At 42.7% G+C, this 24,309-nt stretch overlaps 1 protein-coding gene across 2 annotated transcripts in view; it reads left to right on the top strand.

Moving 5' to 3' along the window:
• LOC146706705 (polypeptide N-acetylgalactosaminyltransferase 18-like) overlaps positions 1–24,309 on the top strand; it is a 194,890-nt gene that overhangs the window by 118,038 nt on the left and 52,543 nt on the right. For both annotated transcript variants that reach the window (XM_085464923.1, XM_085464925.1), the window contains exons 5-6: positions 17,743–17,940; positions 19,819–19,933. In XM_085464923.1, the coding sequence (XP_085321049.1) occupies positions 17,743–17,940; positions 19,819–19,933 (313 nt within the window). The remainder of the gene's footprint in view (positions 1–17,742; positions 17,941–19,818; positions 19,934–24,309) is intronic.

Below are 24,309 nucleotides of genomic sequence, written 5' to 3'. Positions count from 1 at the left end.
CAAATATCCCACTTGTCACACAGTTTAGGAGCAATTCTTTGAACTAGAAGGCTTATCAATGTGCCACCTGAGGTATAGACTGACTATAGGTTAAAGATTCGTTATTCCAACTATTTGGGATATTTTGGCCTGCCTGCATTTCCTGCTGAAAGTTTAAATATTTAAACCTTGCTTCCTAGTTACAGCAGGTAATCTGATAAGTCGCATGTATTTGCATTTTAATGAGGACACTTTTATTTCCTGGAAATAACCCACTCTTAAGGCTGGAGTTTAAATAATTGCAAGCACGCGTGATGCCAGAGACGAGCATGTTGACACACAGTTGAAATACTTCCTAATGAATCCATTAAGCACCTTAAGTAATGAGAGCAGTAGTTAATTACTGACCCCATTAGCATAACTGGTTGTGTGTAACACGTGACAGTCTTGGGGCAGCTGAGCTCCGTAACACGTCAGCTCTTCTGTCAAGTGCTGTTTTGCTTCCTAGCAGCCTCTTTGAGCCGAGGACACTTTGCGACCTCGGGGTCCTTTCTTAAAAACACTGCTTTGCACCCGTTAATCATTCTGACAGCCGCCAGAATGTCTCACACACGCACACACACGAGTTCAACATCGATTTGCAGGTAACACGTTTGTGTGTGCTGCCTTGCTTTTTGCTCTTCAGCGTGCTTCATCTTACTGTCTGGGTTGGATCCAAAATAACATTTGCTGCTGCTGTGTGCTTCACATTCGACGAGAGACACTTACAAGGTTCCTAACCCTCCACTCGTCCACCCACTCCAGTCCTCCCTCTCTCCCTGTACGAAGCTCTGACACAAACCTCCTACGTATTGCCACAGTGGGGGTATTTGTCTGTGGCTAATAAAATCACTCTTGGCTGAGACACAAAAGAGCTCAGCCAGCGAACGAGGCTTTTTCCGTCCACTTTCCCCTCTCTTTAAGCACACTTTGTTGACAATGTGTTTTTGTGTTTAAATGTTTCTTGTTGTGCCGCTCGTCACTGCCATAATAGCCGCTGTTGTATTTGTGCCAGTGTTATTAACGCTCCCAGTAACGCATGTGATTTCACTTGTAGTAATGACAAAGCAGCGGGCACGCCTCTGCTCTTCTGTGTTACTTTCTTCTCCGTCTCTTTCATTTGTCTTCCTCTGCTGACACCTTCCTCCTAAACCTTTATTTTCCACGCTCCTTTCTGTGCTCCGAATCTCGGCCACCCTCTGGAAGATTCTACATTTCTTTTTGCAGAAATTGAGAAATTGCTGTATAATTACCCACAAAGCACTGACTGCTCGATCTGCATAATTGCCTCTACCATCCATTGCAATTATCGGCAGTGTTGTCTATTTTGAATCAAAGTCCAGTAATTATAGGGTGTTTTATGTTAGAGAGACTGTCCGGCTGTTATCACAGTAATCCTCTATAATCTCATATTCTCTATATGGGCTCCTAGTCATCGCCAAATATGGTGGCAAAACATAATTACATGATGAAGTGCATGTATGTTGGCATGTATGTACTGTTACGCCCCACTTAAGAACGAAGTGTCGACTGGAGCGAGGGGTAACACAAAGTGAAAGGGAACACATGAACTACTGGAGAAATAGATGTCAGTATACAAGATTTATTGCCTAAAACTACTACAGTAAAAATAAACACAGGGAAGCTCTTTTCTTCAGGGTCTCCAAGGCCAAAACAATAAACAAAACACCCCACTTTAGCTAGAAATCAAAACCAAGTACTCACTAACCAAAACAAAATACAATGGCTGAGCTCCCTGTCTAACCAAAGCAGGAGAAAACAGTTGAAACAAAAATGGCAGAGAACCCCTACCTGCTTCCACAATGACAAACTAATTAACACAATAAGGGTACACCTTTGCTTACAATAAAAGAAAGAAAAACCAAAGTTCACAGAGGGTAAGTTCTCACACACATACACACTAAGGCCCGCTGCCCAAAACTCTACAGCTCACAGCTCTGGCAAACATGGGGAAAATGGCAGGGGGTGTGGCAGTTTAGGATGGCAGACTATATGCCGTGGCTGACGAGCTGGAACACACCTCAGCTGCGGCTCATGAGGCAGACCTGCAACACAAGAAAAGGAGAAAAACAACTCTTCTACAGAGGGAGAGCCACTAGAGGTCAGCGACCGTAACACCCCCCCACATAAAATATCACATACAGTAAACAGACACCTTTAACAACTGCCACCAGGTCCGTTACTGGGGTTAAGGGGTTAATACTGGGTCCTGGACAGTGCGTCAGCCACCACGTTGTCCACACCTCTCTGATGTCGGATGTCTATGTTATACTCCTGAGCAAGCAACGCCCATCTCATCCATCTTTGGTTATGATTGTACATGTGCTTTAGGAATACCAGAGGGTTATGGTCAGTATAAACCATGACAGGGGTGGTGGTTGACCCCACGTACACGTCAAAATGCTGCAGAGCAAGCAACATGGCCAGGGTTTCCTTCTCAATGGTGGAATAGTTGAGTTGATGAGGCTTGAACTTAGCTGAGAAGTAGGAAACCGGGTGACTGATGCCATCAACTCCATCCTGCAACAGTACTGCTCCAGCGCCCGTAGCGCTTGCATCCACTTCCAGCTTGAAGGCCTTGCTGAAGTCGGGAGCAGCCAGTACAGGGGCACTGCAAAGGAGAGACTTGGCACAGTCAAATGCATGTTGGCACTCAGCAGTCCATACGAAGGGTTCCTTTGGACTGCACAGACGAGTCAGGGGAGCCACCACTGTTGAAAAGTTCCGGCAGAAACATCTGTAGTAGCCCACCAGACCCAAGAAGCGTCTGAGCTCCCGTCTGGTGGTGGGCACTGGGTAGCTCAGTACGGCCTCCACCTTTGCATTCACGGGGCGCACCTGGCCATGTCCCACTTGTTTTCCGAGGTATGTCACTACCGCCTTGGCAAATTCACACTTTGCCAGGTTCAGAGTTAGGGAAGCCTGGGTTAAACGAGCAAAAACATCCCTCAGAGTACTCACGTGATCAGTCCAGCAAGAAGAATATACCACAATGTCATCCAAATACACATTACAACTGTGAATGTCTGCTAACACAAGGTTCATAAGTCGTTGGAAAGTGGCTGGTGCATTCCGCATGCCAAACGCCATCACTGTGTACTGCAAGAAATAGTCTGGAGTAACAAATGCTGAAATATCAGAGGCTCTGCTAGTTAGAGGAACCTGCCAGTACCCTTTTAACAGATCTAGCTTTGTTATGTAGGTGGCGGCTCCAATACTGTCTATGCAGTCTTCCATGCGAGGCAATGGGTATGAGTCAGGGACTGTGACTGCATTTACTCTCCTAAAATCAGTACAAAAACGAGGAGAACCATCTGACTTTGGTGTCAGCAGACATGGAGAGCTCCAAGAGCTATGGCTAGGTATCGCCAAACCATTTCCAAGCAGGTACTGTACCTCGTTTTTCATTAATTCCCTCTTGAGTGGGGGGCACCGGTATGCGTGTTGCTTGATAGGGCACGCATCACCCACGTCAATGTCGTGCTTTAACACTGGGGTTTTAGACGGTACATCCCCAAACAGACTAGGGTGCGCTTGGATCAGATCTTTCACATCGTCTCTCTCGTCATGAGGAAGATAGGAGAGGTACGTGTCTAAGGCACCAAGAACCTCTGAGTTTGCAAGCCTGCCGCTCTGCTGACCTTCACTACCCTTCACCAAACCATCATCATGGTTTATGGGCACAGAAATGAGTGAGATGGAGCCCTCGCGATCGTCTTCCCTAGAGTGAAACAGTTTCAGCATGTTTATATGGCAGAGCCGTGTTTTACGCCTCCTATCCGGAGTGCGAACGATGTAGTCTGTGTCATTGACTTTGCTCTCTACCACATATGGTCCCGCAAATTGGGCTGACAGAGACGGACCAGATGTGGGCACCAACACGAGTACCTGATCACCAGGTTTAAAAGAACGCTGCACTGCCTTCCGGTCATACTGCCGCTTCATTTTCCCTTGGGCTGCTGACAGAGACTTCTTAGCTATTGCACAAGCATGGTACAAACGTTCCCGACACTGCGTGACAAACTCAAGCACATTTGATTGCGGCTGCACATCAGACAAAAACTGTTCTTTCAGGGCTTTTAGAGGCCCTCTCACACTGTGCCCAAAAACTAATTCAGCAGGGCTGAAACCAAGGGACTCCTGTTTTGCTTCACGAGCTGCAAACAGTAGGAATGGCAGTCCCTCATCCCAGTTCTTGTCAGTCACCAGACAATATTTTCGCATCATCAACTTTATGGTCTGGTGCCATTTTTCTAGTGCACCTTGTGACTGGGGATGGTAAGGGCTGGAAGGGATGTGTCTGATACCAAGTGATTGTAATGTCTGCTTGAACAGTTTTGACTGGAAATTGCTGCCTTGGTCGGTCTGAACAATTCTAGGCAGACCAAATGTTGAAAAGAATTTAAGTAGAGCCTTAATCACAGTGGGAGCGGTGATTTTTCGAAGTGGTATGGCTTCAGGAAAACGGGTTGTGGCACACATGATTGTCAAGAGGAACTGATTACCCGTTTTTGTTCTGGGTAGAGGACCCACACAGTCCACTAAAACACGCTCAAAAGGCTCCCCAACTACCGGGATGGGTTCAAGAGGAGCAGGTGGCACTGCCTGATTAGGTTTACCCACAATTTGGCAAACCTGGCATGTTTTGCAGAACTTGGCAACGTCTTTCTTCAGACCTGGCCAGAAAAAGTGCTGAAGAACGCGGTCATAGGTTTTAGTAATACCTAAATGACCTGACCATGGGTGTTCATGCGCAAGCTGCAATATGCCACCCCGGTAATCCCTAGGAATGACTATTTGGCGTACCACCCCCCAACCCTCATCACCTCCTTCCTGCTGTAATGCAGGTCTTGAGACCCATTTTCTTAGCAGTAACCCATCCTCAAGATAAAACCTGTGTGCCTTTTTATTGTTTGCTAACTCGCTTACCTCTTTAAAACAGTTAGCGAGTGACTCATCCTTTTCCTGAGCCTGGCTCAAACACTCACGTGAGACCGGCAAAGGAAGAACCTCAGACAGAGTAGCCAGACCCTGTTCATCAAGCGCTGGTTTAGAAGGGCTAGCAGCTGGCTCTCTGTCCCCAGTTAGAACAGATCCAAGAACAGTCTCACTCAGGTTCACTTCCTCCAGCTTCCGAGCTTGCGACCTGGTAAGAACACTGACAGAAAACACATCAGGGTGGGATTTCAACAGCTCGTCCTCTTCCGGGATACAGCTGGGTTTATCCACCACCTCAGGAACAGGGAGTACTTTGTCCCCAGCAATATCATTTCCCATTATAAACTCAACACCCTGAATAGGAAATGAGTTTCTTACTGCAACCTTGAACAAACCAGAGGCTAACCTCGACTGCACATGAACACAATGTAATGGTGCAGGTATGTAGGCCATCCCAATACCTTGCACTATTGTACTAGCGTTACAAGATGACTCATCACTGACTGGCAAAACGTCGGCCAATAGAAATGACTGCGAGCCACCCATGTCCCTCAGTATTCTCACGGGCTTTTGATCCCCAGGAAACCCTGTTAAGGAGACAAAACCATCGAAAATGAAGGGTTTAAAACACTTATCAGGTTCACTCATGGTCACATGGGGGGGGAGCTCAGCGACTTGACTAGGCCAACCCCTTTGGCTTGTTTTAATTGCTGGGGCACTTGTTTACGTTTAAGAGCCAAACACTCAGAAACTATATGCCCCACTTTGTGACAGTAGAAACATTGTCTATCAGACTTGGAACCCAAGGAACCCCTAGGTTGTTGAGGCTTTGTGTCCTTTTCCAGTCGTTCATGATAGTGTGATTCGGATTTACCCACAAACACGCTTTTGTGCGTTAGAGCAAATTCTTCTGCCAGGACAGCTGCCTCCTGCAAAGTGGCCACTTTTTGTTCATTCAGGTACAGCACTGTACGATCAGGAACACAGTTTTTGAATTCCTCCAACAATACCAGTTCACGCAATGCGTTAAACTCTGACACTTTGCTTGCTTGACACCACCTATCAAATAGTGTCCCTTTTTCCCTTGCGAACTCAAGGAATGTTTGAGCAGCGGATTTCCTCAGGGTTCTGAAACGCTGCCTGTAGGCTTCAGGCACCAACTCATAGGCTCTGAGTATAGCGCTTTTGACATTGTCATACACAAGACTGTCCTCGATAGTGAGAGCTGCGCATACTTCCTGTGCCTTACCAATTAATTTGCACTGAAGCAAAAGGGACCAAACCTCCTTGGGCCAATGTAAAGCCATAGCAATGCGCTCAAACGCATTAAAATAGGCCTCCACCTCAGTCTCCCTGAATGGTGGAACTAGGGCAATGTTTTTGCCCACATCAAATGCCGGAGGTGCAGGAGCAGGGGGAGAATTATCTGAAGGATTGCTATTGTTGTCTTCATCCTTCACTGTAGGTGGAGCAGAAGGCTCAGGAGACAATTTGTTAGCTTGCAACTCCAGTTGACGCAACCTAATAGATGTCTCAGCTTCTAGCTCCCGACACTTTAACTTGAACTCAAGCTCATCCTTACGTTCCCTTTCTTTGGCCTCAAGTTCAAGACGAACTAAACGTACCTTTATGCGTGCACTAACACTGGGATTACTAGATTCGACAGAGAAGGGCTCAAACCGTGGAAGAGAGGTTGGTGGCTTTCCCTCACCTGGTTTGACCACCGTAGGTGTCCCCGCCCCCTCCTCAGCACAAACCTGAGGATGACCAGAGGTTTCGAGGAGTGACGCGGCATCCCCCGAGACCACCTCTAAGGGGAACACGCCTTTCCCAACCAACCCACTGACAACAAGAGTCTTTAACTCGCTCTTCTTCATGGACTTGGCCACAAGGATTTCATAATGCGCGGCAACAGCACACAAATCCTCCTTCCGACATGCATCAAGCTGGTCCAATGCAGGCCTAGCTATAAAATCACCCAGGCTAAACTGCGCCATAACCCAAATAATCCCGGACGAGCCCCCACTTATGTTACGCCCCACTTAAGAACGAAGTGTCGACTGGAGCGAGGGGTAACACAAAGTGAAAGGGAACACATGAACTACTGGAGAAATAGATGTCAGTATACAAGATTTATTGCCTAAAACTACTACAGTAAAACAAGCACAGGGAAGCTCTTTTCTTCAGGGTCTCCAAGGCCAAAACAATAAACAAAACACCCCACTTTAGCTAGAAATCAAAACCAAGTACTCACTAACCAAAACAAAATACAATGGCTGAGCTCCCTGTCTAACCAAAGCAGGAGAAAACAGTTGAAACAAAAATGGCAGAGAACCCCTACCTGCTTCCACAATGACAAACTAATTAACACAATAAGGGTACACCTTTGCTTACAATAAAAGAAAGAAAAACCAAAGTTCACAGAGGGTAAGTTCTCACACACATACACACTAAGGCCCGCTGCCCAAAACTCTACAGCTCACAGCTCTGGCAAACATGGGGAAAATGGCAGGGGGTGTGGCAGTTTAGGATGGCAGACTATATGCCGTGGCTGACGAGCTGGAACACACCTCAGCTGCGGCTCATGAGGCAGACCTGCAACACAAGAAAAGGAGAAAAACAACTCTTCTACAGAGGGAGAGCCACTAGAGGTCAGCGACCGTAACATTTGTTTTCCTCTGCTGACACCTTCCTCCTAAACCTTTATTTTCCACGCTCCTTCCTGTGCTCCGAATCTCGGCCACCCTCTGGAAGATTCTACATTTCTTTTTGCAGAAATTGAGAAATTGCTGTATAATTACCCACAAAGCACTGACTGCTCGATCTGCATAATTGCCTCTACCATCCATTGCAATTATCGGCAGTGTTGTCTATTTTGAATCAAAGTCCAGTAATTATAGGGTGTTTTATGTTAGAGCAGGGGTGCTCACACTTTTTCCGCATGTGAGCTACTTATAAAATGACCAAGTCAAAATGATCTACCCACTACAAAAATCCAAAACATATACTTATTTATAAATATATTGAGGATTCTTTATATCTACAATGTATATACATGCATAACCGCAATATCCAATATTTCACAACACAATTAACTATGTAAATTTTTTGTCATTACCTGAGTTTACTCTGATGACTTGCACTGAATTGAATCAGCCAGGGATGCATAGTCCGGACAGTAGCTGCTGACGGCCAGGTTTAAGAGAAAAAACCGAGAGCTAAAAATTGGAGTTAACTCGCTGACTAGCTTGTCAGTTTTACTACACTTCGCGCCGCTGTTTGCGCATGCGCAGCGACCTAAGCGTCAGAAAAAATCTGCTGTCATCTGACTGGCTTCCCTGTATCAATCAAGTGACGGGATGGATGATAGGCTGGCATCTATTTTTTTAATGCCATGCGATCTACCAATACTACCTTTGCGATCGACTGGTCGATCGCGATCGACGTATTGAGCACCCCTGTGTTAGAGAGACTGTCCGGCTGTTATCACAGTAATCCTCTATAATCTCATATTCTCTATATGGGCTCCTAGTCATCGCCAAATATGGTGGCAAAACATAATTACATGATGAAGTGCATGTATGTTGGCATGTATGTACAGAAATAGCCTGTTGTATAGACTGCACTCCAACAGAATTGTTGAAAGTGGTCTGCGGCCAACACAAGCAGCAACACTGCGAACAAGCAGCATCTAAAAATACATTTTCTCACAATATAATAAGTTTCCACTCCAAACAGCAACTCATGGAAAGTGATTGATCTGTCTATTGTAGAAGACCCTGTAGTATTCTGGAGAAACCCCAACAATCAACTGACCCTATGAACTAGCACAAAGAAAAACTCCCTTTTAACAGAAAGAGCCAGGCTAAGGGAGGGCCAGCCATCTGCCACGATTGGTTTAGAGGTGACAAGAAAAGGAGACCATAGAAAGACAGTACACACAGACAAATCCGATATTTTCAAATCCGATCTGGGTCACTTTCGTATGTGGTGCTGAATCCCATACATATCTGATGTTTTAGAAAACGACTGCTGTTTGATGGTCATGTCGCATTAAATCCGTCTTTTACGTCACCGACACAAGACAGACGCCAATTATCAGCGCCGGAGAAGACATCGTGAAGGCTTCCTGGCCATCCTGATGTCAGTGAAACTGTTGGGAAGACAACGTTGGAGAAACGTGAACATTTTATTTGTACTGTATAATCTGCAGATTCTGACAGAAATCTGCAACTATCCTTTGAAGCACCGCTCCTCTAAAACAGCAATAAGGATCATTATTAGGTTATTCTAGAGCTGGGCGATATAAGATTTTTTCATATCACGATATGTTTTTTCATTTCAGGCGATAACGATATCTATCACGATATAAGCCAAATAACTATATTTGTAAGATTTAAATGTGCCGTTGCTCACAAGTAAAATGTGAAATAATCAGCAGCTTGTTTTGATTTAAATATTTATTTCCCATAATAAGTTCAACAGGGTAGATGTACTTAAGGAACATGAGACTTTTTCAGATAAATAAAGGCAAATATTGCAAACTACACAAAAGGCAGCCGCTAAAGCGTTTAAGTTTCAAAACAGAACAAACGAAACAGACTAAATTGTCAATTCCACTTAGAAACAAAATATTAATTCTAAAAATAAATCTTAGTTTGTTTTACAGAATAACAGACAAAACTGACTAACTTTTGTCAATATCAAATAAACTGAGAACTAAAAGGAAATTCTCAATCTCTCCTTGTTGTATAGCTGAGCTTTTCAAACAGTTTTAACAGTTACTTTAGTCTGACAAAAGCCGAATGACGAATTAGCGCTTCCAGTCAGAGACTGAGGCTACGTCCACACGTACACGGGTATTTTTGAAAACGGAGATTTTCCGTTTTTGTTTTAAAAAATAATCCCGTCCACACATAAAGGCAGAAATGAAGGAAAACGCTGCTATGAACATGCCAAAGCAGCAGGTGGCGCTAGATTCCTAACCGTGCAGAAATGTTGGCCAATCAGAAGTCTAGAAGCCTCGGTGGGAAAAAGTAAACAAAGCTGGGGCATAGAAGCAGAACCGAGTCGTATGTGTGGAGGGACAGTAACTGTGTGTATATGTAAGCATTTAAACACTGCAGAGAGTAGAATTAACAGTAACAGTATTGTAGAAATTCATTTCACCGAAACAATAACGTGGCGCACAGTGTGACGTCAAAAAATGCGCACACCTTTGACGCTGCGTTTTCTCCGTTTTTCTAGTCCACACGTAAATGCAAAAACTGAGTTTTCAAAAATCTTCGTTTTCAGTGACCAAAAACGCCGTTTACGTGTGGACGAAAGGTGCAAACACATAGAAAAATCTGCGTTTTCAAAAATACCCGGGTACGTGTGGACGTAGCGCATGCACCAGTTTATTGTATTTCCAGACTTGCTTTCGGCACAATTTACAGTGCACGCTACTCTGTTTTTTGTCAGACTTGAAATAGCCGAAATACCTTCACACTACGGAACTTCTATGGCTCTTCCTGTGATTGGTTCGGCTCTGCGCTACGTAATTTGGATTGGCTGTTCTTTTTTTTTTTTTTTTTTTTTTTTTAAAGAGGACAAGAGCGGCGAGGTCTATCGCAATAGTTTAATTTTTCTATCGAGAAAAAGTTATATCGCGATACATATCGTTATCGTTCTATCGCCCAGCTCTAGGTTATTCACATTATTATGTAAATAACAAAATAACTTAAAGCAAAAATTGGGAAATATAAAGTCTGAAGTCTTTATATTAAGGGCCATCAGTCAAACAATACTGTTGCTCTGGGTCTAAACAGTGCGTTGTGTGTGACGTCTTCTTTTGCGCATGTGGGCCGCTTTGAGCGTTCACACTAGAGCGCGTTTGCTGTCGCATTTTAATTGTAGTGTGAACGAGCAGACAAAAAAATGGGATTTGATCAAAAAATCGGAATTGAGCATTAAGACCTGCAGAGTGAACGTAGCCTAAATGCTTTAGCAAAAAGGAAATTTTGAAGCCTAATCTTAAAAGTAGAGATAGTGTCTGTCTCCTGAATCCAAACTGGAAGCTGGTTCCACAGAAGAGGGGCCTGAAAACTGAAGGATCTGCCTCCCGTTCAGATACGACCTATTATTCAAGAATTTGTATGTAAAAAGGATTTTAAGATAAATTCTGAATTTAACAATTTATGTCCAATATGGGAGGAATACAGGGAGTGCAGAATTATTAGGCAAGTTATATTTTTGAGGAATAATTTTATTATTGAACAACAACCATGTTCTCAATGAACCCAAAAAACTCATTAATATCAAAGCTGAATGTTTTTGGAAGTAGTTTTTAGTTTGTTTTTAGTTTGAGCTATTTTAAGGGGATATCTGTGTGTGCAGGTGACTATTACTGTGCATAATTATTAGGCAACTTAACAAAAAACAAATATATACCCATTTCAATGATTTCTTTTTACCAGTGAAACCAATATAACATCTCCACATTCACAAATATACATTTCTGACATTCAAAAACAAAACAAAACAAATCAGCGACCAATATAGCCACCTTTCTTTGCAAGGACACTCAAAAGCCTGCCATCCATGGATCCTGTCAGTGTTTTGATCTGTTCACCATCAACATTGCGTGCAGCAGCAACCACAGCCTCCCAGACACTGTTCAGAGAGGTGTACTGTTTTCCCTCCTTGTAAATCTCACATTTGATGATGGACCACAGGTTCTCAATGGGGTTCAGATCAGGTGAACAAGGAGGCCATGTCATTAGTTTTTCTTCTTTTATACCCTTTCTTGCAGCCACGCTGTGGAGTACTTGGACGCGTGTGATGGAGCATTGTCCTGCATGAAAATCATGTTTTTCTTGAAGGATGCAGACTTCTTCCTGTACCACTGCTTGAAGAAGGTGTCTTCCAGAAACTGGCAGTAGGACTGGGAGTTGAGCTTGACTCCATCCTCAACCCGAAAAGGCCCCACAAGCTCATCTTTGATGATACCAGCCCAAACCAGTACTCCACCTCCACCTTGCTGGCGTCTGAGTCGGACTGGAGCTCTCTGCCCTTTACCAATCCAGCCACGGGCCCATCCATCTGGCCCATCAAGACTCACTCTCATTTCATCAGTCCATAAAACCTTAGAAAAATCAGTCTTGAGATATTTCTTGGCCCAGTCTTGACGTTTCAGCTTGCGTGTCTTGTTCAGTGGTGGTCGTCTTTCAGCCTTTCTTACCTTGGCCATGTCTCTGAGTATTGCACACCTTGTGCTTTTGGGCACTCCAGTGATGTTGCAGCTCTGAAATATGGCCAAACTGGTGGCAAGTGGCATCTTGGCAGCTGCACGCTTGACTTTTCTCAGTTCATGGGCAGTTATTTTGCGCCTTGGTTTTTCCACACGCTTCTTGCGACCCTGTTGACTATTTTGAATGAAACGCTTGATTGTTCGATGATCACGCTTCAGAAGCTTTGCAATTTTGAGACTGCTGCATCCCTCTGCAAGATATCTCACTATTTTTGACTTTTCTGAGCCTGTCAAGTCCTTCTTTTGACCCATTTTGCCAAAGGAAAGGACGTTGCCTAATAATTATGCACACCTGATATAGGGTGTTGATGTCATTAGACCACACCCCTTCTCATTACAGAGATGCACATCACCTAATATGCTTAATTGGTAGTAGGCTTTCGAGCCTATACAGCTTGGAGTAAGACAACATGCATGAAGAGGATGATGTGGACAAAATACTCATTTGCCTAATAATTCTGCACTCCCTGTATCTCTTTCTCATCCCTGTTAGTACTGTAGTTCAAAGCTCAGTCTATGCTGAGAGATGACGTAATGGCACACCTGCTGCTCCATTAACATAAGATGGAACTTCATCTTCATTTGACAACACAAAAAAAGTTATTTTCTGAATTTTTATTGTTTACAAAAAATTAAATGAAGTTAAAAATGTCAAACACAGAAAGTGAAGTTATTTTATTAGACACTTCTTTTTTTTCTAAAACGGATCTTTTTAAATCACTTGCTCCTGGCTAATATGTTGTTCAAATATAACTAATTTATTTGCCATAAATTTGTAGATATATTAACTAATTGCAGTTCACGGAGGCTGGGGTTAATCTATCTGGAGATCTGCAGCTAAATGAATGAGTTGCATGAAGAGGATGATGCACCTTACATGTTTTAATATTCAGCTGTGAGAGAATAATTTTCTCTCAGCTGACGTGGTGCTTCCCCGTGTGAACACTCCAGCCTTTACCTTTCTTTGATGTGAAGGTCTCACTAATTAGGTGGATCCCAGATTTCCCCCTATATCAAGATTCCAGGCTTATCTGTGTGGGCTCGCTGTGTTTATATGTGCGAGCGGATGAAAAAAAAACTCAGCCATAGGCGAGGTTTACCGCCCAAGAACAATCAGAGTGCAGGATGAAAGAGCCCCCCACCCCCACCCCCTTCTCTAATGCTGGGAATTTCTGATGTTATTATCGTATACATCTGTGGGCCTGAACTGATCAAACATGCATGACTGTGAGCCACAGTGCCAGGTTTATGTTTTCTCCCTCGTGGAACTGCCAGTGGTAGTTTGCATTTAGATGACAGCCTCTAGCAGTCCACAAATTGAAGAGGCAAGGCTCTGATTTTTCTCATTCCACTCAGCCTTTGTCTTCTTCACATCAATAATAACACAAAAGGATCAGTAAGGTTCTGCCTCATTAGCATTAACCGAGTGCCCAGCTTTGTTAGATAAGACAGAGATACAGCAAGCACACAATTTTGCAAAGATCTCATTTTGAGTCAGAAAACAGTTCTTCTCAGATTTTGCTGGTGACACAGTGATCGTGAAATTAAAGCTAATATTGATAATGCTTAAACTTTAAGAACTTTCGATAAGACTATTAAAAACTTTTTTTCAAACATCTGTTTTCTAGATTTTTGGAAAGAAAGGTAGAGATATACAAAAATATGTACAGTGGCTTGCAAAAGTATTCGGCCCCCTTGAACTTTTCCACATTTTGTCACATTACAGCCACAAACATGAATCAATTTTATTGGAATTCCACATGAAAGACCAACACAAAGTGGTGCACACGTGAGAAGTGGAACGAAAATCATACATGATACCAAACATTTTTTACAAATAAATAACTGCAAATCAATAAAATTGATTCATGTTTGTGGCTGTAATGTGACAAAATGTGGAAAAGTTCAAGGGGGCCGAATACTTTTGCAAGCCACTGTAAATTAAAAGAAAATCTAACATTTAAGAACGCTGGTGTTTTCTGACATTAAGGAGAAATTACTGTATTACATCATATTTGAAAGGTATTACCTTAGAATACTGTTGCTCGATTAGACCATTAACCAATCATTTTAACTTTGTTGTCATTGTCAGGTAAATGGCTTGACTCATTGTATCTGCTTTTTTTCTGATTGTGGTATATTTCTTAAATCCTTGAGCCTCGTGACAAACGTTTGGGATGTCCCATGTTCCTGGAGTGTAGCAGACTTCTTCATTGTGGATAGGGAGACAACCTGAGCTTCATATTAATCCTTCACTTTAACCTCAGAAAGTCTGTAATCTATTAAACTAAAAGAGTTCCTGCCTTCGTCAAACATTTTATGCACAGAGGTGAAATCCCTTTGAATATTTTATGTAATCTAGTGGCAGAGAAGTGCAATCAGTGGACGACTCAGAATATGCCTAGCATTTTAAGAGACTCTGTTTTCCAAACATTTTTCACACACTTCATCAGAAATGTCAGTGCTGAATTCTTCCTGCCTGTCTGCTCTGAATGAGTTTGAAGATGGACCATCCAGTTATGCAGGGTGTTTTAAACTGACACAGCTCACACCTTTAAGCGGCAGTCCGGGGTTCTGCTCATACAGTCAAACATGACTCCTTAAAAAGTGTCTCAGGTTTAAAAACAAGAGAACGTTGGAACCCTAAAGGTCCACCTTAATGGCTGAAAAGAGACAACAAGTACAGATACCTGCTAAAAAAAATTATGCCCTGCTTTTGAGAGAAGGACTGTTTTTCTGCAAGCTGCTTTGCAACCCACTTTGATTTAAATCCTGTTTCACTAAATATGAATAAAAATCGTCTTTTAAAACAGGAACATTTTTAAATGTCTGCTTTGCAATCTTTCAACTTTTCTTTTTTATATCACAAACCTACTCTGTTTCCTGGAAGAACCACATAATTAACAAAGAAATGTCACAAAATGTCCGAGGTTTGAATGCCGAAGAGTTAAAAATAGACAAACAGCATCTCTGCTTGGGGACAGACGTTATCTGCAGCAGGACATCTTGTGATCTGCTCAGCTTTTCAACAGCAGTGCTCTTTCCCTCTGTGTGTGATCACTGCCCAGGCTGCCAACATCCCCCCATGAATCTTAAGAGCTGTCCCACTTGCCAAAGTTATCATCCCACCACAGCCCCGTAGCCTTGTGGTCAACATCCGCTGAATTGCATATTACTTGATCAAGGACTTCATTTGTAGTCCTGGCTCTGGTTGGACTCTTTGGACTCTCTTCAGCCCCCCAACGCTGAATTTTCCAGCCACTTCCTGTACTCACTCTCCGATTCAATTCTCAGCTCTGGAATGGCTTACAAGGCTAAGTAGGATGGAATCGGATCTCTCAAGGACTTCATATTCCAGACACCACCTTACTGCTTCCACTGATTCTGCTGTCTCTGATGAGCCTTCAGCTGCACTCCTTCAGTCCTTGATTCAGCTCTGTGCTCGCTGCTCTCCAGCGGGATGACCTTCCTGATCCAGTCAAGACGGCCGTCTCATTTCCCAGCTTGAACTGACAATTCCCCAGATTGTTTTATCACATTCTTTTTTCCCAGACAGACTCATTCGTGTGATATTTAATACATGTTTGACTTTTTTAGGCTTCAAATTCAGTTTAAAGAACTTTTTATTTCTCTACTGTTAAAATGCAAATTTCAAAAACAAACAAACCCGAACACGCAGCCGGGTTATAAAGTTCTTAAGGGCAAAGAATCTTCAGCTGACAGCAGGCAGCATCAGTAATATTCATGACAAATATAAGATAGAAGAGGAATAATTTAGGCTGTTTCCTCTGCCAGTGTCTGGGGCCTTTTGACTTTTCTGTTTTCTTTTGACTTCTTCATTTGCATTTTGGTACTTGGAGATAATGACACTGCTGAAACAGAGCTTTGAACTAAATAAAAGCTGGATAAAATTACTTGGTTGCTCCGCCCAATCAGAGCAGAATCAGGAACATAAACTGTGAAAATACACCAATGAGATTTAGGCTCAATAAAGACAAAAAGGACCACAAAAACTGTCTTTTATATTTATTTAATCAAAACAAAGCAAAGAGGCAAATAAGGCTCAAAAATTCAAACATGATTCAAGGTGAACATTTTGTGTCTTGTGCTGTTTGTTTTTCCATCCTTTAGGGACATTTAGAGCAGTCAGAATTTTTAGGGTCCAGTCTTGGATGTTAGATCAGTTACCTGAAGTTTATTATCCTGTCTTTGAGATGACTGTATTTGTACATGACAAAAAGATGCATAATGAAGCAACTGTGACCAAATTAATAGCACACAAATTAGTTCTGAACCACATGTATCGGCTTTAAGATGATTGCTCAACAAAAGCTTTCCGTCTTTTTTTAAAAGAAATACATTTAATAAAAAGGCTGCTACAGAGTATGTGCACACCAAAAGAATCAACACCCGCACAGAAGTAAAAGCAAAGTGAAATAATGAATGAGTAAAACAAATATCTACTGGAACAAAATGTAATTTCTTCACTAAACGTCTCTTTAGAGGAAAAGAATCAAAGCTTATTAGAAAGCTTGCTCACTCCTCCTCGCTCAACAGAAAGCTGCACAGGAATATTAGAAAAAACAAGATAACACTATCACATGATCCTCCAGGGGGAGTAGTTGATAAAGCAGCACAGCAGCAGGCTCTTCCTTCTTGTCCTGCAGTCAATCAGAAAAGACAAAGAAAGGTCGCCAATCAGTCGCAGGTCTTACAAATACAGCCGGACAAGCATTTTGTGCCCCCAGGTTCCACTACACACCTCTCTTAGCATCGCTTTGTGCAGTTAACTCAAGACCCACCACAGCTTTGTGGGGTATTCACAGACAACCTTTGGGCCCCTAACGTCCCTGCCTGGGAGCTGGGCAGCAGTGCTTCCCTGTCAAATCTGCACAAATGGATGTGTCTGCTGGTGGGCACACCGACCCCATTATGCGTGTGCCAATCGCTCCAGCTGGTGGTTTAGCTGGTGCCACCAGTCGCCCCCTCACTGCATCGGGAAGCACGCCAATACACATGAGCCTCTCACCCCTCTCAGGAGCCACAAACACCCTGCCTGTCCTGCCTTGCTACTCGGTTCTTTCTAATATGACCTCAGATCAGAAGAAACTTCCCCCGTTAGCAGTGAACGACGAGAGCAGTGCCCAGTGCCACATCCTGTGCGGTACAGAACTCAGTGTGGTTGTGCACACCACAGGAGATGTGTGCATTGGGTGGGGAAGACATAGGTTCGGACAGGCTTAGCACAGCTCTGCTTGTAGCTGATGCAGAGTCAAAATGTGATGAAACCACATCTACAAAGACTGTTTTTCCAGTAATCTATACTTTATGGTGTTGATTCTCCTCACAACATGATGTGAGATGATGGGAGAGACCACGTTAATCCCTGCAGCTCGCAGCGTAAGACCGATCTCTTCAATAATTTGCTTTTGTCTTTATAAACACATTCCTATCTGTACTTTATCATCCTGCAGGGCGGAGCCTATTCTGCAGCGAATAAAGGAGGACCGGACCCGGGTGGTCTTGCCTTCATTTGACAACATCAAGTATGACACCTTTGAGATCGAGGAATACCCTCTGTCTGCTCAGGGCTTCGACTGGGAGCTGTGGTGCAGATACCTCAACCCGCCAAAGTCCTGGTGGACGCAGCACAACAACACGGCGCCTATCAGGTAAACGGGAGATGAGCTCTGAGGCTCGATAATGTAAAAAAAAATATGAGGGGGGAAAAAGAAATGGTTTTATTTTATTAAAAGGAACCTCTTTATGTGAAAGAAGTCCAAGAATGTATTAATTATTAATCATTTGACTTGAAGCATATTGAAGTAGGGTTGATAAGATCACTTACTAAGCTCATTATTTTTACATTATAATTTCTCCAACACTAATCCCCATGAATAATTACGCATGTAAATTCTGCTTAGTGTAGTGTCAGTATTGTAACCCGTATAAAACCCGCGGGAAGCAATACAGCTACAGAGCAAATTAAGTGTAAGACATAAAAACGGTCTCGGTGGGCCGTTACAGTTAACATTTAAGAAGGAGAGCAGGTGCATTTTATGTCTGCTTATTTGATGTCCTGAACACCACGCACAGTCACCATGCATACCCACAAAGAATGATCTTCAGTGGCCAGGAAAGTGTTGCCAATATAACGGAGAAAGATTGCTTACGCACACCAGAGACCAGTACAGACAAACAGCCCAGTAATGACAGCAGAATTGCCTGCTCACCAATACGTGCAAAGAGGATAACATGTCTGTAGTTGAGGTTTATGGCAAGTAAATCAATAATACAGTGTTTATAGATTTGGAGAAAAACAAGAGGATGTATCCTGCTCAATATTGTAATGGAGGAAGATAAATGGGCCCAATTATTTATTTCTCTATCTTCTTAAGCACTTTTGTTCAAGTGCAGATTGCTGCTGGATTTGCTCGGGAGGACCGCTTGAGAGTATTGTTACCGCTTAATGGCTTTCAGAGCAGTTTTGTTAAATCGGTATCTAATTTCTTAAGTAAACATGCGTATTGTGCTCTTCCTAGTTATCAGAAGATGATGAGTTACGGTCTGTGAGAGGCAGTGTTCGGACGCACATTGTTCCGCCGAGCTTCAGAAAATCCACCTTTGAATGCGATAATGGATACTACTACTAAAATGCAGTGAAATACAGAACAGTGCAGACATGTCTCTGGAGTGACCAATCGCGCTCCTTCGTCTGGCAGTTCGACGGACCAGTCTGGATCTGGCGGTTGCCAGGGCAACGGTACTTTTCTGACTGCACAAGTGTGTGTAAAGTTTGGTGGAGGGGGGATTACGGTGCGGGGGCTCAGCTCTTAGTTCCAGTGAAAGGAACTCTGCACCTCACATTTAGCACCACTGCAGATTGATAATGAGAACTCCATAGCTCAGTATTTGCTGTACGCTATAGGCTGCAAAATAAAAACAACTCTTTAACTGAATGTTGTATGAAAAAGAATGTGTTGAAAGCCGGGGGGGGGGTCTTTTTTTGGTTTCTGGCTGTTTGCCACTGTGTATCCACTGGGATGCAAAATTCACCCAAACAAGCTGTTTTTGCTGCGCTGCTGTATTTCATATTGATAAGAAGAGATGTGTGCGACTGACAGCATGAATACTAATAGGAGTTATTTTTCACCCCTGTTGGTTCAGTTTGATGTTGATGAAAGATTTGTGTACTCTTCCCGCCTGAATTTCCACAAAATGTCCTGAAGTAGTTGTGTTAGGTGAAGGCATCATTTTGACAGCTGCATCATTTGTGAGTATAATGCACTGCTTGGGTTTTCAAGCAAGACTAAGGACTATGTTTAGAGCAGCGAATGTGCAGTGTACTTGAAAAATAGATCTGCAGGGGGCTTGATCCCCACAATTAGCCCCAGTATGAGGCTAATTGTGGATTAGGACATAGCTGTTGTATGTGGGTAGAGGAGAAGGCTTTGCATTATATTTTTTAAAGGGCCAAATGACAGTGCATTCACTTTAATATAAAGCAAGCTTCATTTTTCTGTGACCTTTTCTCTTTCCTCTCATTCTAGGAGCCCTGCTCTGATTGGCTGCTTTGTGGTCGACAGGAAATACTTTGAAGAGATTGGCCTGCTTGATGAGGGCATGGAAATTTATGGTGGAGAAAATGTGGAGCTTGGAATCAGGGTGAGACGGTCTTTATAAACTTTTTTTTATAACCAAACTGATTAATTTCTGAATACTCAAGAATTCCTTTTTGTCCAGCTTCATGGAGACCCTTACGATACAGTCCAGAATGAAACAGATGGTTTTGATTATAGTAAAAATTCGTTTTTTTAATGTATTGGGGTCAAAACTTTTGCCACACTCGCCATTTTGATGTAATCAGCAGCAGCTGCCTGACAGCTTGGTTTAACCAGACTTCTAAAAACTAGTTACTGGTGAAACATGGAGCAATGATAACCGTTATCAATCTTAAACTGACCCGTCAATTCAGTTCTGTTTTCTTTATATAGCACCAAATCACAACAAGTCACCTCAAGGTGCTTTATATTATAATGTAAAGTCCTTACAAGGATACAGCCAGCATGCATTAATAGAAAACTGTCATTTTATGAGGAAAAAGTGTCAGTTTATTTCAAAATATATTTATTTACACCTGCATAAAGTTAGGGCTGGATCAGGTGATGCTGAATTCTCCGTTAGTTATGCTACAATAGGTCTAGGCTGCTGGGGGCATCCCATGATGCACTGGGTGTTTCTTCTTCACTCAAATGTTTCTCTCTGTGTCTTTATAAAGCCTTATTAAGCTCAGGCTTTCTTCCACACTGTGTCTTTGGTGGCCCTCCCTCCCCGAGCCTGGTTTTAACAGGTTGCTCCCTGTTAAAAGGGTGTTTTTCTTGCTCATAAGGAGCTGTTAATTTTTGGACCTTTATCTTAAAATTCAAGAACAGTTGCATATACCAGTAAAACTGATTTGAATTATATCGATTGAGATCTCTGCCAGCACTTTCCATACAGTAACCTACAAACACATGTAGCGTGGGCCGCCTAACAACAGCATCAGCTGCTGTCACCATTAGAGATGGACCGATCCGATATTACGTATCGGTATCGGTCCGATACTGACCTAAATTACTGGATCGGATATCGGAGAAAAATAAAAAATGTAATCCGATCCATTAAATATCACGAAAGCACCTCACAAAACTTGCAACACGCCGTAACTCACCTCAGAAAGTTAGCAGTCGGAGCAGTATGTGATAGAGCAGCTGTGGCATGCGGGACCTGTCGGTGGTCTGGATAGCATGTGGAGCTTCGCTAGCAACCCGGCATTTCATCTCCGACAAAGTTATCCCCGAGAGAAGTAAAGCAAGTGTGTAAGTCCATCTCTGAATGTTTGTAAAGCATTCCTGGACTGCCTCTCCTGCTGCTACTTCAATCATGAAACTGCTTAACGATCAGCTGATCGGCTTTTCTGTTGCGAGTCCATCTCTCTAGTTTGCTTTTGGCCCACTTTGCACCAGAAAGAGGAAACCAGCGGCTGAACAACAGCAGCACGTTTAAGCTTGATCAGCTGTTGTTAGAATTTATTTATTATTACTTTCTACTCGAGGATCTTTTTCTACGTAGCTGACGCTGGTAACTGTGCAGGGGCGGATCTAGCAAAGTTTAGCCAGGGGGGCCGATAGGGCATTAACAGGGAAAAGGGGGCACAAAGACATACTTTTCTTTCTTATTCTCATTTAAAATGTCGAGCTTTTAATAAATAATTATCTGACACCCAAAGTTTTAATTTGATGTAAAATGTATAGAAGTCCATTACTGTATATAGTAACTATTAAGTCTAATATATATATACCCTAGTAAGCTATAGTACTTTTTCCTTTGGGAAGGTACCATCTGTGCAGTCTGCAATTTTGTTGAAGAAAGATGTTGAATCTATTTAATATTTCTTGAAAAATAATTGATTTCTGTGCATTTTTTTTCACACTGCATCAAATTAAGGTTGATTACGTCGATTAAGCATCATGAGGTGGAGCGTGAGGGGTGGTTCCCTATTTTTTATTTATTTATTTTTGTTGTTGCTGGGAGTTGGAACCCTATTAGTTAGGTTGCTTAATATTTACGCTAAGTACTCTTTAAAATACCAGAATAGGGAGGATGGTGTAGGTCTAAGTTTATTAGATTGATCAGTATTGCTGAACTATAAATATTTTTTTTTGCATACAGGTATAACAGAATAGCTTTAGTGTAGTTGTTGTTTTAAACTTGAGTATGAACTTATACAAAATGCAGCAAGATATTTTAAAAAAAAACAGTTTTATTGATTAAAACACACTATATCGGATTCATATCGGTATCGGCAGATATCCAAATTTATGATATCGGTATCAGTATCGGACATAAAAAAGTGGTATCGTGCCATCTCTAGTCACCATCCAACCTGAACTGTGCTAAAAGGACGGCTCGCCTAGCATACAGAAAAAAGAATGACCTTTCCTTTGATAGAGCAGCATCTTTATCGGTGACTCACCCAAACTGGCTAATTACTAATGATGTAACAACTACAAATTGTAACTTAATATGATAAAATTATATGAATATATCACATTATGGTGACAGTAACTTCCACATCTTCCAGTTTTCTTGTAGTTTCTGGCAAATTTGAGCAGCAACACATTTTATTTCATTTTCAGGCAGCCTAACTCCATCAGAACATTAAGTTACCAGAGGGACTCTATCTCTAATCGGATCTCTAGAGGCCTTGGGCTCTGCACAAGCACAGTCATCCTGAGGCTGCCAATCAGCCCCGGGAGGATGACACAGCGTTGAGGCTGAATGTATCCGGGAGCCATCGAGAGAAACTGTTGACTCAGGCTCGGTGTGGAGTGATTTACTGCAACCGTGTCTGTGTCGGGCAGGTTTGATTATCAGGCCGGGCTGGCTGATGCTGATCTGAACCACCAAGTCTAGAAAAGAATAGATAAATAAATGAAACACAGAGAGAAGTTTCTGGTTGTTACTGTACTGTGCCCTCTAAAACAGACATACAGCCCAGTTATCATTAACTTTGTCTGACTGCATCCATTTGTGATGCATTAATAGACGTTTTAAATGCCACCTTCCCCCTGGCTCCATTCTTCTAAAACAGCAGTAAAAGAAACCCACATCGGCAGCCTTCAATGAACCGTAAAAAGCTAAAGAAGGCATGCTTGGAGCTAAATGATCAGAATCGAGGGAGAAGAACTGAAAGCTGATTTGAGTTATGGTGGGACAAGCCAGCAGCAACTATGGTTTCAGAAACTGGCCCGAAATAAACTGAAATCTGTCGATTTAAATGTGTCCAATCTCCCCTTCAGAGTAATCACCTCATGCATGTTTGGACTGATTACAGCACTGCCACTATTTTTGGATCCCTCCTTGCAATCTTAACCTTTTCAGTGCTTTATTCAGTATCTATGTTTCAACAGATGAACAGAGACCTTCAGTAAAAGATCTGCTCTGCTGCCCCTGGTGGAAAAATAAGGTATTGCTTAGGTTATGGAGCTAAAGAGCTGAACAAGCAGACCTGCCAGCATCCAAGCTGACTGATGCTCCCTGTATTTGCTCGGGAATGGTGGATGTTTCCCCAGTAATTATACCCCTCCACCTGTAAACAAGAACGCAGGCGAACTGCTGTGAGTGCGACGCTACCTGTAAAGGAATGTTGGCTGGATGTTGACTACAGGAGCTGTGTTATCTCAGTCTAAACTCCAATAGGAAGAGTGCACTTATAGGAAATATTGCACCAGATTTATTAAAGGTCACAAACACAGGTGCTTCTGCAGCTCGCAGAAGTGCATTGCATATTTGTAGGTGTTGAAAAGTTAGAGAGAAAATGAAGGAACCACTCGGACAGGATTTTTTTTTTACGTTTGCAAGAGCAATTTTCAAACTTTTCAAATAATGATATTTTATGCACCTTATGTGGTTGTTAAAGTTGCTGCTTTGATAATTTGGAATGAGGAGGGAATACATGCCTAACCTTTGGCTCCTGTAGTTGCTCAGCCAGATGTTTCGAGCTGAGACGCGTCTATTTCTGCTCCTTAATACTTCTGTTTAATGTAAGAGAGCAGAGCTTAACATGGAGGACCGAGAGAGGGGGGAGTGGCTCATTACACATGCATAAAGTTACAGGGAGCAGCAGAGTTGGCAGTGTTTCAGGGTATTAGTTACATTGCTACGCAGACATTGGTTCATAATGAAAACTTCAGGCAGCAGACGTCTGTGTCTTCACACAGCAGGGCGCATGTAGAGATCTGCAGCCTCACAAATCAGCTCTCATGTAGTCTTTTCTTCTTTTTCAGGTGTGAAGTGTGTTCAAAGAATGTCGTTCAGGGGTCACTGGATTTAAGTCAGAATAAAGGGGAGTGATGCATGCATGGATCAGGATCTGGTGGCAAATCATCTTTTGGTTTCTTCTATTTGTTCCTTCAACCTTCAGATTTTAACAGTTTCCCTTTTATCAGAACCTGCTGCTGCTTCTTCAGCTGCTTCCTGAAGTGTTATTCTGAGACATG

This window comes from Copadichromis virginalis, linkage group LG7 (genome assembly GCF_057382275.1).
Source record: "Copadichromis virginalis isolate Kocher_CV1m ecotype Utaka linkage group LG7, C_Virginalis_male_GT1.1, whole genome shotgun sequence".
In the NCBI taxonomy this organism is placed as follows: domain Eukaryota; kingdom Metazoa; phylum Chordata; class Actinopteri; order Cichliformes; family Cichlidae; genus Copadichromis; species Copadichromis virginalis.
The sequence above is the reverse complement of the archived record's forward strand: the minus strand, read 5'-3'. Positions and strand labels throughout refer to the sequence as shown.